Raw genomic sequence first — 14,284 nt, 5'->3', positions numbered from 1 at the left:
TGTTTACCCCACAACAGTTGTCAGTCCCTCTCCCCAACAAACACATCTTTAACATATGACATTTGTTCCACCTGATATACTCAGACGCCAGACACAGTACAGTACTCTAATCTGCTATTCTCAAATGTTCTCACACACTTTTGTTCAAAACTATCCTAATTATGTCCAATAGAAATAATGAAGACTTGCAAATAATTAGTGCTAGTATCGTGTAGAAGCTGATAGGGCCTAATATTCTCTAACATTTAACTTAAAAGTATAATTACTTGTATATTTTCTGCTTACTTGATAAGTCAGCAAAGAGTAGTTTTGTGTATAAATTCAAGAGATTCTTATACGCTATATTAAGTTAAGATTATTTGGTTCCTAATGAGAGTCATTCTGGGCTAACAATGGGTTGTCTCTTTATATTTACCTTAACAGGAAGAAGGCAGTATCAAAGAAATTGCAATCACACATCATGTGAAGGAAGGACATGAAAAGGCAGATCCTTCCCAGTTTGAACTTTTAAAAGTATTAGGGCAGGGATCATTTGGAAAGGTAAGTCATAGTTGTTTGCTATAAACAAAGTTTATAGAAATTCCATAGAAGTAGAAAGTAGAGTGCTAATCACACAAGGCTAGGGATAGAGGGAGGCCAGCTAATGGGTACCAACATTAGATACATAGAAGAAATAGGATCTCATGTTCTATAATACAGTAGCATGACTAGAGCTAACAACAATTCATTGTATGTTTTTTAAAGATTTATTTATTTATTTTATGTATATGAGTACACTGTAGATGGACAGATGATTGTGAGCCATCATGTGGCTGCTGGGAATTGAACTCAGGACCTCTGTTCACTCGGGCCCAGCTTGCCCCAGCCCAACGATTTGTTTATTGTTATATCTAAGTACATTGTAGCTGTCTTTAGACACACCAGAAGAGGATGTCCTGCCAGATGGTTGTGAGCCACCATGTGGTTGCTGGGATTTGAACTCTGGACCTTTGGAAGAGCAGTCAGTGCTCTTAACCGCTGAGCCATTTCTCCAGCCCCATTATATGTTTTATTTGAAGAGAAGTTTGAAGCTTCTCAGCACAAAAAGTTAACATTTGGGGAGCATAAGCTCTTACTGTGTAGCCCAGGCAGGTCTTCCTGCTTCAGTCTCCCAAGTCCTAAGGATTATAGGCATGTAACATGACAACTGGCTATAGATGTTTAAAGATACAAAAACACTAATTACTCATATTTGGTCATTTATACATTGCATATATTTATCAAATTGCCACATTATGCCCCATAAATAGTTATGTATCCATTAAAATATACAAGATAGGTCTGGAGAGATGATACAGTCATTAAGAATGTTTCATTTATGCTGTTAAATGAAACAGTCATCTATAGGATGAAACATAGGGCCTCCAATGGAGGAGCTAGAGAAAGTACCCAAAGAGCTAAAGGGGTCTGCAACCCTATAGGTGGAACAACAATATGAACTAACCAGTACCCCAGAGCTCATGTCTCTAGCTGCATATGTAGCAGAAGATGGCCTAGTCAGCCATCACTGGGAAGAGAGGTCCCTTGGTCTTGCAAACTTTATATGCCCCAGTACAGGGGAATGCCAGGGCCAAGAAGTGGGAGTGGGTGGGTAGGGGAGCAGGGCGGGGGGAGGGTATAGGGAACTTTCGGGATAGCATTTGAAATGTAAATAAAGAAAATATCTAATAAAATTTAAAAAAAATGTTTGCTATTCTCACAGATAGTGTAGTCCGAACCCCTCATCAAAGAAACTTCTAGAGAAATATACATATGAATCCTAAAGAAATAGATAGCTCATAAAATTTAGATTTAAAAGTTACAAGCATGCCTGGCATAATGGCACATGCCTGAGGATCTCTGTGAATTCAGGAGCAGCCTGGTCTACATAGAGACTTCTAGGACAAAAAAACAAAAGAAAAAAGTTACAAGGAAAACAGAACCAGATATCATGAGACTATAATCCCAGCACTCAAGAAGAATCGTAGAGAATTTGAGGCCAACCTAAACTGCATAAGACCCTATCTTAAAAGTTAAAAGGAACTGAATCCAAATTTAAAAGATGTCCAGATTTAAAAGGAGTTTATGTCTTGGGTTGGTAATCCCAGCAACTAAAAAGATGAAAAAGGATGATTGGCATGTGTTTGAAGCCAGCCTCGGCTATATAGGTGAATCCAAGGCCAACTTAGACTAGAGTGAGAACCTTTCTCCAAAAAGAGAAGAATTTTTAGAATTCGTGGATGTTTTATCACATTGTAAAACAAATATTTTATGAAATGCTACCAGTCTTTTTACCAGCAACATTTTCTTTTATATGTTTTACTAAGTATAGAAAAGATGAATAGTTACTCAGAACTGCAGTAGGAACCTTAGTAACTTGGCAGTGTTCATACTCATTACATCTTTTAAGAGTGCCCTTTATTATCACCCTACTGGGGTAGGTGTATGAGCAGATTGGTTGGTTTGGTTTTATGTCTGATAGGAAGGTTGAGCTTAGGGCTTCAGGGCACGATGAGCAAGCACACTATTGATTGCTAAACTGCATTCCCAGCTCTCTTGTTTTTTAAATAATTAAAAATCACAAGCTATCCCCTTTATATCCTCTTTTTGTTTTTATTGTTGCCATTATTGTTTTAAGACAGGGTCTCCCTGTAGCACACACTAGCCTTGAACTCCCAGCAGCGTTCCTACCTTCTCTTCCCATGATGCTGCCACTTGATTTTTCTAGACAGAAGATAAAAAGATTGCACACAACACTGGTAGTGCAGTTCTTCCTTAGCACCTCCATCTTAATAAAACGCTGCAAAGTGTCATGGTCTGTAAGCATCAAAATGGCATTAGCAGATCTCTCGTGTATATTTTATTGAAGCTGTTTAGTAGCTGTTTGCTAATATAGATAATTTGTTATGGTTGTTTAACCACTTTTAAGCATAGACCATACTTTTAATCTAAATACAGACTCAATGGACAGCAGAATATAATGTTATAATTTTAAACCCTAGGTCAGCCAGACTGAACTCATTTTTTCTTCTACTTATCACTACGTTACTTAATCTCTTGAAGCCCTGTTTCCCTGTTCTAGCATGTCATTCGATATGGAAGTTCATTGATGTTGGATTCTGAACTGCCATCTCTTTGTACCACTCGCTACTTGATTTTATCTGTGCTCCTGTATTAATTGTAACTCATATGCTGCTGACATCACAGATTTATATTCCCAACCTAAGTTTCTTCTCCAAGCTCTGAACTCTTTCCATAGCTGCTCCTCACCCCCACTTATGTCTCAAAGGCATTTTATTTTATGCTTGGCATATTTAAGACCAAACTCATAATCTTTCCTACCCCCAAACCTATCCTAGTTCAGTTTTTCTCTGTCACTATGAATGGCATCCAGTTAAACAAGCCAGAAAACCAAAGAGGCATTCTTAGCATCTTTTCAAGTCTGCTCCTGCCTCCCTTTCCTTCTCCACCCCCAATCCCTGCCATGTCTTACACCACCCCAGCCAGTATGATCTGTCACCAGATCCTGTTGATTTAGTAAATAATTTGGGAATCATATGATCCTATCCTCCATTGCCACCTCTCTAGAATACGCTGCCTCTACCTTTCCCTGGTCTAGTCAAAAAGTATTGTAGAGCAGCTTCCAAAAAACTGTAACCTCAATTGTGTCCATTAGAACTGGCATGAACTAATATTGTACCCTTTAACTCCTCGGCCGCCTTGCTTTGTTTTCATGATAAAGACGGTTTCTTACAATTGCAGAGGAGCTCCTCCTTAGTCTGGCCCCTAGCCACCTCTAAAGCACCAGTTTTTATACTTTTCAGCTGTGTTCTGACCCCACTGGCCTTTAGTTTGGGCCTAAGCTTTCTTCACCTGGTTGGCTCTGGAAGTTCTGATCAGAGAAGACGTCCTTACTACCCTACCGTCATTCTCCCTTGTGATACCCTCGAAGAACTTTCTAGACCTCTCCTCTTTGACACTTACTGCAGTTGCACTTACTCATTTGCAAAATTGCTCATTGGGTATCTCTCCCGCTAGCCTAGAGGTTCCATGAGTAGCACTATGCCTAACATCTAATTCTGAAAAACATTAATGAGTCATAGTGCTGACCTCACAGGAATATGGTGAGAATTAAATTATATAAGGCCAGACACATAATATCTGGCATTAACCGTATTGCCATACTGTTCAACAAACGAAATAGATGAGTTTATTTTTATACATTAGGTTTCAGGGAACATAATATTTAAGTTCCAAGGAATTCGAATGCTTCTCCCTTTATTTCTGTAAAAGTACTTTAAATGCCTCACTATAAATAGCAAACATTAAAATAGGGTGTCTTCTTTCTTACTCATCCTTAAAGGCCAGTATAAACCAAGGAAACAGGATGACCTGTCAGAGCCTATAATAGCTGCGTGGGCAAGTGAGGACTCCTGCTGCTCTCACTGAGCTTGGAGGCTCGCTGGCTTAAGGAAACAGTTAAAGAATTCCTTGAGCAGGAACCCAGAACTGGGTAGCTGACGTGGATCTAGTTCCACTGTGACGCCAGGCAAATGGTTTGACTACTCTAAGCCCTGATTTGGGCATAAAACTGGCATTGTTTAGTAGGCCTACTTCCCCAGATTGTCATGCTGCTGCACTGCAGATGCTTTGGAAGGCATTGTGGAAGTTCAGAAGTGCTACAAGTAATTAAGAAGGTACTTTCACGGAACTGCAACAAGTTTAGAAGCCAGCCGCACGAAATCTCCTTTTAGAATGGAATAAAGACATTGTTAGGTAAATCTCCTAATTAAGTTTACCCAATTAGAATATATTTTTATTCATAGTTATTACTAATATCTGATTGCCTTTCACATTTGAACAGCAGTCTACCTTAGAACCACCCTTATTAAAAAATGCTTTTCTCCTCCTAGATCGGCTCCCCATAATTGAGTCAAAGAGCTGTTAGGTGGGGCTTAGTGCTGGCAGAGAGAACTCAGTACAAGAGATCACATTCTGCCTCTGCGGGGCCGAGGTCACATGTGCTTTTCACTTGATTTCATTACTCATTACCTTTGTACTGTTTTGCAAAATGATAAAATTTTACCTTGCCTGAGAATCACTTAGATAAATAATTTTGAGATTTCTGGTTAATCACATTGAGTGTAAGTCAGATCAGTGAAAGCTGACGCTAAACTTAAGTCTTGATTGTAATTACTTCTCTTCTTCCCACCTGTAGCAGCTCAAGAACACTGCTCTTAGTCAGCCATGGTGGCGGCTCACATCTAGAATTCCCAGCAGTTGGGAAGCTGAGGCTGGCACATTATTCTGAGTTCCACACCAGCCAGGGTTATATGGAGTAAGACCCAATCTCAAAAAGCAAAACAACACAAACAGAGGAACACTGCTTAATTTGAAAGAAGAAGTAGAGAAAAATAGGTTAAAATTCAGGTTCAGAAGCTGGAGAAATGACTCAGCACTTGCTCCACAGGCATTAAGGACCACAGTTCAAATCCAAAGCACCAATGTAAAAAACGGAGCCTGGCCCTGTGCATCTGTGACCACAGCACTAGGAAGGGCAGAAACAGGCAAGTCACTAGGGCTCACTGGCTTCTGTCTCAGAGGAATTAGGTGGAGAATGATAGAACAGAACACCCAGCTTTCTGTTTATGATCTTTATCATCTACTACATGTACACATGCAAGCACACAGTAAATTTCAGGTCTATTTTGCAGGTCTCTTTAATGCTTGTTGGAAAAAAATCAAGAACGTAATAGTCAAAATGATTATGATGTGTTGATAGTGTTCGAATCAACCATACTACAGAATAACTGAGCTATTTAAAGCACATCTTATTTATTTTGCTTAAACCCTAGACTCTTTTCAAAATATCTTCAAATATACAGAAGTTGAAGATGCTAAATAATGATCCTAGGCTTCGTTTTTCATATTTTGATGTATATGATGATTTGCTGGTTAAAAGGCAAAAAGGTAGTGTTTTGTTAAATATCTGACTAGTATTCTTCATTAGCAATGTTTTAAATTACTCTTTCTCTAGCAGTGACATAGATGTGTGTATACTTTTCTTACACAGAAAAGACGCTTTATCTGTGAATAATTGTGTCAACAGAAGTTTGTCACAAAATGCCCCAGTGTACGAATTTTGATAGGGGCAATTCAGAAGGGCCCACCCCTCCCTGAGGATTCATAGACAGGTGATGTTTGCTCAGGAAGGGAGGCAATTTTTTTTTAAAGATTTATTTATTTATTATATGTAAGTACACTGTAGCTGACTTCAGAAACTCCAGAAGAGGGAGCCAGATCTCGTTGCGGATGGTGGTTGTGAGCCACCATGTGGTTGCTGGGATTTGAACTCCAGACCTTCGGAAGAGCAGTCGGGTGCTCTTACCCACTGAGCCATCTCACCAGCCCGCAATTTTTTTTATTAGCATAGCCACTGGTAAGTTGTCCATGCTGCCATGAGCAACCCTAATTAACCTCATTGGCTCACCATAAAAAGGCATGAAAATAGACAACTTAGGAAAGAGACGATGGCAAGAAGGGAATGGAGAAGGGGAATGTGATCTTTTAAAAAAAAACTAAAAAAGCAAGAAATTGTCGTGTGGGACTGGGGCTCTAGCTCAGTAGGAAGGAGAGTGTTTGCCTAGTTTGAATGAGACCTTAAGTTACAACCCTAGCATCTGAAAAAATTGAGGGACTCAGAAGAATTTTGTTTTGATAAAGCAGAGCCGACATTTCCTGTGGTATACTTTGAATGTGTGGAGTTATTCTCTAGCTGCTATATTCATGGTTGAGTTATTTGTCGTATTGTGTATATTACATGCTGCTTGGAAACTGGCAAACAACAAAATGAAAAAGAAAGCAACTATCCACTTACAATGAAATATCACGATATAACTACTGTTTGAAACGTCAACATATATGTGTGTGTATATGTGTGTGAATATGTAAATGGAGTCTTGGCTGTAATAAAGGAATATGGTTTGTAATTCTTTGTAATGTTTATTTTCTGTCATTTAAATACAGGTTTTCTTAGTTAAAAAAATCTCAGGCTCTGATGCTAGACAGCTTTATGCCATGAAAGTATTAAAGAAGGCCACGCTGAAAGGTAAGTGCTGCCAGTATTTAGCATGCTCATGTAACCTAACCAAACTGACGGTCTCAGAGCTCACGGGACCCTGAGGCTACCTACTAACATTCTGAATTGGCTCTGTAAACACTTTAACTTTCTCCTACTGGACTAAGAGTCATATTACTGTTAAGAGCAGGACTTGCCATGTTAGAATAGAAGGACTATGAGTTCATCTTGGGCTTTAGGCAAGTAGAAGTTGAAAAGATTAAAACTGGGTTTGACAATACAGGGGAATGCCAGGGCCAAGAAGTGGGAGTGGGTGGGTAGGGCAGCAGGGTGCGGGGAGGGTATAGGGAACTTTCGGGATAGCATTTGAAATGTAAATAAAGAAAATATCTAATACAAAAAAGAGTGCCCATGGCAAAAAAAAAAAAGAAAACTGCGTTTGATTCATTTTCAAATAATTAGTTTAATATTTTTGGAAAATATACTAATTACCTAGATGCAAAATAGCTTTAATTTTTTAGTATTTTGTCATCCTGACCTCTGGTCTCCAAACAAGTTTCGGAATCTGATTTTTTTTTTTTTTTTATAAAACTGTAATGTAAGACATGAGTTTGATAGGTAAAGTGACATTTCAAAGAGATGCACATAGATTTTCAGTACTAAAGTCTTCCTTTTATTCACTAGTACTATTTACTTTGCGACATCTCTAGTTTCTAAATAGTTGAGCTATTGATTCCTAATGTGTGTGTGGGGGGGTCTTTTAAATATACATGTAATTCATAAAGCATTAAAATACCCAAGAAAATGTCTGTATTGATCATTTATTATTTCTGGTGTTCCCAGTCATTCAGTATAGATATAATGCCAAGAAATTTCACTATGTTCTAGAAAAGATCATTTTTCTTTGCTTTCATTTTCTTGTTCTTTTTCCTGAATACATTTCCTGTCCTATATATACTTTACTTCTGTGGCGTTACCTCTTACTTGATTCTTGCTAGAACTAGGTACCCAAAGTTTTCAGCATCCTAACTTTTTTCCTTTTTTAAAAAATTGGATATTTTATTTATTTACATTTCAAATGTTATCACCTTTCCCGGTTTCCCCTCTGCAAAAAAAAAATTCTATCCCCCCTTTACCCTGCTTCTAGGAGGGTGCTCCCCCACCCACCTATCTACTCCGGCCTCCCCGCCCTAGCATTCCTCTACACTGGGGCATCAAGCCTTCACAGGACCAAGGGCCTACCTCCCATTGATGTCTGACAAGGCCATCCTCTGCTACATATGCAGCTTGAGCCCCTTCAGCTCCTTCAGTCCTTCCTGTAACTCCTCCATTGGGGTCCCTGCAGCATCCTCACTTTTAATTCCTGCCTTTGAAACTTTATACTCCTGAATCCCATGTCATGAATTCACATAGGTGGAACTCTGACAGTTGGTTCACAAAAGCAAGAGAAGATTCTTGTTCTTATAGTTAACAAGATTATGTTGTACATATATAATATTTGAAGGAAATTATAAAACTGGGAAGGTAAGATACTTATACAGAAAATAACCCCCTAAGTCCTATGAGAGAAAGCTATTGATCATACACCCCTTTATCTTTACCTTTCTCATTAATTAGCTCAGCATCCACATGCCAGTTGGTTTGTCCTTAAAACTTAACAAAATGATGCAAAGTTTTGCTTGAAAAACATACCTTCAAGAATATTTTAGAAAAGAAAAATGAGAAAGGAATATTAAAGCTTATTTACAACAGTGATAATTTGGAAAAATAATGCAAGTAAAAATACTAAAATATATATTAAATTTCATTATATCTGTCACAAATATTGAGTACCTGCTATTCTGTATGCTAAAGCCAGTAAGTACAACAATGGGAAATGGAAATAATGGTTTCACAAGTTATTTTTAAATATTTTAAAAACCATTAGTCTAGATTCTTAATAACAGACCATAACAGAATAACCATAACAGACTTCATCCTATCTAAATTTCATAATTATTTAACATAAAAAATCAGGAGAAATCTTGTAAATTTTAACAAGCAAGTTGACAATAAAAACTGTTAGGAACTGCAGAGAGGACTCAGTGGTTAAGATTAGTAGCTACCCTTGCCAGGGATCTGGGTTCTTTCCCACCACCCGCATGGTGGCTCACAAGCAGTTGTAACTCCAGTCCTAGGAGATCTGATACTCTTTCTAGTCTCCTCAGATATCAGGCATGCATGTGGTACCTGGACAGATATACAAAATTTTGCTGTGCACCTAAATATCCTAAATATTTTTAATTAACCTTTTATATAATGCAAAATAGTTTGAATGGGGAATAGAAAAATTAGGCCTCAAATATTGTATTAATGTACGAAGTTGAGATACTGTGGTGATGGATTAGTTTGTAAACACTTACTGGGATCTCAGCACCTACACAAAAGTCCAATATGACCACATGCATGCCTGTAACCTCAGCAGCTTGTGGCAGAGAATGGAGACTATCTGGAGTTCAGTAGCTATAGGTTCAGTGAGAGTTCCCATTTTAAGGTAATAAGGCAGAGAGTGATAGAGCAGGACACCTGAAATCCTCCTCTGGCCTACAAACATGCATAGGCACACACACATACCCATACTTACGTATGTGCATGCACCACACATACATATATCATAGATGCACACTCTTACACAGAAAAAATACATATACAGAGTTGTCTAAGGTGCTCCTACTTGCTAAATCTGGGATAGTTTGACTACTACAATAATACTAGTAATAGTTAAAGAATAATCTGTAGTTAATCCATAAATTAATGAAGAAAGGAAATCTCTTGTAGTACAATTGCAATTAGTCCATGTGAAACTATTGGGAAAGGTAGTTGATAAGGCACACTATTACAGCCTAAGTAAAGAACTTTGAGGAAAAGATAAATCTTTTAAGGAGGGGCTGCAGAGAGGGTTCGGTGGTTAAACATGCTGGCTGCTCTTCCACAGGACCCAGGTTCAGTTCCCAGCACCTAACATGGTGGCTCCCAACCATCTGTAAATCCAGTCCCAGACAGTCTGCTGCCCTCTTCTGACCTTTGTGGGCACTAAACTCACGCAAGTGATGCAGAGACATACAAGCAGACAGAAGACCCAAACACATTAAAAAACAATAAAATAATATTTTTTAAATTTTTGAGGAAATGATTTAGTGGCCTAAAATAGAAATGCATATTAAATAATATGCATATTTATATGCATACCAAATAATAATGAGTTATTTCATATGCTAGCAGCATCATTAGAAACCAGTTTTACAATAAGTACAGTTATTAATGCTGCTGAATTAACCTGAGGAAATAGCAACACAAAATGAGTTCCTGATATTAGCCCAAAACTTAGGATACCCAAGATATAAGATACAATTTGATAAACGCATGAAACTCAAGAAGAATGAAGACCAAAGTGTGGACACTGTGCACCTTCTTAGAATTGGGAACAAAACACCCAGGGAAGGAGCTACAGAGACAAAGTTCGTAGCTGTGATGAAAGGATGGACCATTTAGAGACTGCTGTATCCAGGGATCCGTCCCATAATCAGCTTCTAAACGCTGACACCATTGCATACACTAGCAAGATCTTGCTGAAAGGACCCTAATATAGCTGTCTCTTGTGAGACGATGCCGGGGCCTAGCAAACACAGGAGTGGATGTTCACAGTCAGCTATTGGATGTATCACAGGGCTCCCAATGGAGAAGCTAGAGAAAGTACCCAAGGAGCTAAAGGGATCTGCAACCCTATTGTTGGAACAACATGATGTACTAACCGGAACCCTGGAGCTCTTGTCTCTAGCTGCATATGTATCGAAAGATGGCCTAGTCGGCCATCAATGGAAAGAGAGGCCCATTGGACTTGCAAACTTTATATGCCCCAATATAGGGGAATGCCAGGGCCAAAAGAATGGGAATGGGTGGGTAGGGAAGTGGGGGGCGCTATGGGGGACTTTTGGGATAGTATTGGAAATGTAATTGAGGAAATTATGTAATAAAAATATTAAAAAAAAAAAAAAAAAAAAAAAAAACAAAATGAGTTCCTGTACTTGAAAATTCACAGAAACGTTTATAGTTATAGATATTGAAAAATGAATGTTTGGGAAATTGACATCATGTTTAATAGAAGATATGATTAAAGTAAATGTTGCTGAGCACTTGGTGCTCTTCCGAGAAGCTAGCTTCATTTCCTAGCATCCCCAAGACAGCTCAGCTGTCTGTAACTCCAGTTCCAAGGGATTCCACTGCCCTCTTCTGGCCTCCATAAGAACTGCATGAATGTAGGACATGGGCATACAGGCAAACCACTCATACACATAAAATGTTTTCCAGTTCTTTGTATGTAAGCAACTTTTCCTCTCCAGAAGTCTATAGGTAAAATCTTCTTTATCCTTGTGTCTTGAAATTTATGGAGTATCTTTCTATGTGTAGTGTAAAATTTCATCATACGGTATGTGGGGTGTTTCCAATGAAACTAGGAACTCATATATTCTAGTTCTGTGGAAGTTTTTTTGTTATGTATTCTTTCTTTTGTAACACATAGTCTTTGTGTATGTTGTGCTTCCTGGATGGTTTCCTAAGTTTTATTAACTTTATCCTTTCTGGGATTTTGGCTTTTGTTTTATTTTGATATTTAATTTGATTCTGTTTTCTAAGAAATTTCAGGCAAAACTTACGTTAATTGCTCCAAACTACAAAATTGATAAAGTTAGTAATTCAAGCATGCCAAAGAGAATACATAAAGTACTTCTTTTTGTTTGTTTGTTTTGGTTTGTTTGTTTGTTTGTTTTTTCGAGACAGGGTTTCTCTGTGTAGCCCTGGCTGTCCTGGAGCTCACTCTGTAGACCAGGCTGGCCTTGAACTCAGAAATCCTCCTGCCTCTGCCTCCCAAGTGCTGGGATTAAAGGCATGTGCCATTTTAAGTGAAAAGTGGACATGAGAACACACTCAAGGAACTTTATTATTTGTTTTTATTTATCTTTTCCTGGGCCTAATGTGTAAATTGGAGTTTTTCATAGATCTGTATCTGGTTGGTATTTCAGTGATGATAGGCACCCGTGAAGAGTCTCAAAATGTAGACCTTATATCTAAGAGCTTGATACTATTATTTTCCTAATAATGTCCTTTTGATGGAGCTCTAGGAATAAGTAACTCATGTTTACTGAGAAGTCTCTTTCCATTTCAAAGTTTCTACTGATAAACCGAGTGGGATCAACTAGAAGTTAATGACATCAGATCAGTTTAATGGGGAATTAGATTGGTCTGTTAGCCTAAAAGAGTTTATGCATCATTACTTAAAACAGTTTTCTATATATAGTCCTAGAAATACAAACAGCATTTTTTATTCACTCTCATATTCAAGTCAAAGAGATTTAAATCTAATAACTGTTAGAGAAATTTCACTTTGCCATCTTCAATATGCATTAACACTTTAGAAGTTATCTGATTAAAAAATACTGTGTGTTCTGGGGACTATTTGGGAAGAGGAGGGGACAAACGAGGGTAATAGAGTAATGAATATAATAAAAATATGTTACATGTATAAAGTGTCATAAGGAAACCCATGATTTTATACAATGAATGTATAATAATGAAAAATAAAACATGGAACTAGAGAGATGGTTCAGCCATAAGGAGTGCTCACTGCTCTTCCAGAGGACTGGAGTTTGGTTCCCAGCACCCATGTCTGGCAGCTCACAACCTCTTGTAAGTCCAGCTCCAGGACACATAAGCATATAGTCTCAGTCTTCTCTCTCTCTCTCTCTCTCTCTCTCTCTCTCTCTCTCTCTCTCTCTCACACACACACACACACACACACACACACACACCACAAATATGTAAATAAATAATAATTTTTAAACAATTTAAGTAAATGTGAATAACCAAAATTCATTTCCAGTGCAAGGCTACCACAGGCTATATACTAAGACCTTGACTAAAAAAGAACAAAACAAAAAGCTTTTCATTGTAGAAGAATGGAAAGGATACATACAATGGCTATGTTGGTGTGTGTTTTAGGCAAAGTAGTGGTATTTAAATGTATGAACTTTGTGTACTCTAAGAGCTAGAATTTTAGAATTCAACTTTAATGGGAACTAATCACAAATGATATAATTAACCATAATTAAGAAAAAAAAGACTTAGATCAGGCTAGAACAGAATTATCAGCCAGCCATTATGATAAGGTTCATTCATATAAAAATAAACAGAGCCTGTTAGATACAATAAGGATAACAAGACAATGAAATCACAGATTGATAATTAATTTGATACATTAGCTGAATGTTTCAGTTAATTGGTAGAGCTCCATAGCCAACAAGAGGAATTGATTCCTATTTCTGACTCATTAATTTCAGTTGGGTGGAAGATAGGATAGAGAAAGCAGTGGGTGGTCTTGGTGGTGTTGTTACTACTAGTTTATTTCATGTGTGTGATGGGGGCTGGCCCAGGGATCAAGTCAGAGGACAACTTGCTAGAGTTGGTTCTCTCCATGCAGTGTATGGTTCCCAGTGATGAAAGCAAGGTTATGGGGCTTAGCAGTAAGCACCTGTACCCACTAAGCCATCGTTCACTGGCTCTTACTTATTTGGTTTTCCCCAGAAGTCTTACTGCTGGGTTTTTTTTTTTTTTTTTTAATATCTCTGGTTCGCTTAAATTGAGAATAAAACTAATTTAAGTTTTACCTTGTCTCCTCCACCCCATCTTTCTTTTTAGTCTTAATCACTAACATAAATGGTAAAAAGGTTTTGTTGTTTTGGTTCGGTTTGTTTTTTGAGTCAAGAGTATGGTTTAACATAGGCTCATCTCAAACTCCCCACGGAGCTGACGATAGCTTTGAACACCTAATGCTTCTGCCTCCACCTCTCAAATGCTGTGATTACAGACACATGCCACTCTATCTGACTTTCAGGAGGGTTTCTGATCATTTACAAGTTCTCATCCCTCCCCTGTATTCTGAAACCTTTGATGTACTTCTTGCTCTAATGCCAGCTTAGAGGCTTTGCTCAGGAAACTTCTCCTTAATCATATTCACACTACTGCTTTTTGATATAATAATGATAGTACCCATTACTTAAATACCTCTTACACACTAGGCTTTGGTTATAAACTTTATCCAAGTGATCACAAATTGAACACTACAGTCAAATTACCCAATTTTATACCTGCAAGATA

General features: G+C 38.0%; 1 protein-coding gene across 5 annotated transcripts in view; it reads left to right on the top strand.

The window, feature by feature from the left end:
* Positions 1–14,284, top strand: part of Rps6ka3 (ribosomal protein S6 kinase A3) — a 107,686-nt gene that overhangs the window by 51,449 nt on the left and 41,953 nt on the right. For all 5 annotated transcript variants that reach the window (XM_021153101.2, XM_085837937.1, XM_029473071.2 and 2 more), the window contains 2 exons: positions 424–540; positions 7,045–7,126. In XM_021153101.2, the coding sequence (XP_021008760.1) occupies positions 424–540; positions 7,045–7,126 (199 nt within the window). The remainder of the gene's footprint in view (positions 1–423; positions 541–7,044; positions 7,127–14,284) is intronic.

The sequence above is a fragment of the Mus caroli genome, unplaced genomic scaffold (assembly GCF_978045245.1).
Source record: "Mus caroli unplaced genomic scaffold, Mus_caroli_1 scaffold_5, whole genome shotgun sequence".
NCBI lineage: Eukaryota > Metazoa > Chordata > Mammalia > Rodentia > Muridae > Mus > Mus caroli.
Note: the sequence above shows the minus strand (reverse complement) of the source record. Positions and strands in the feature narration are given on the sequence as shown.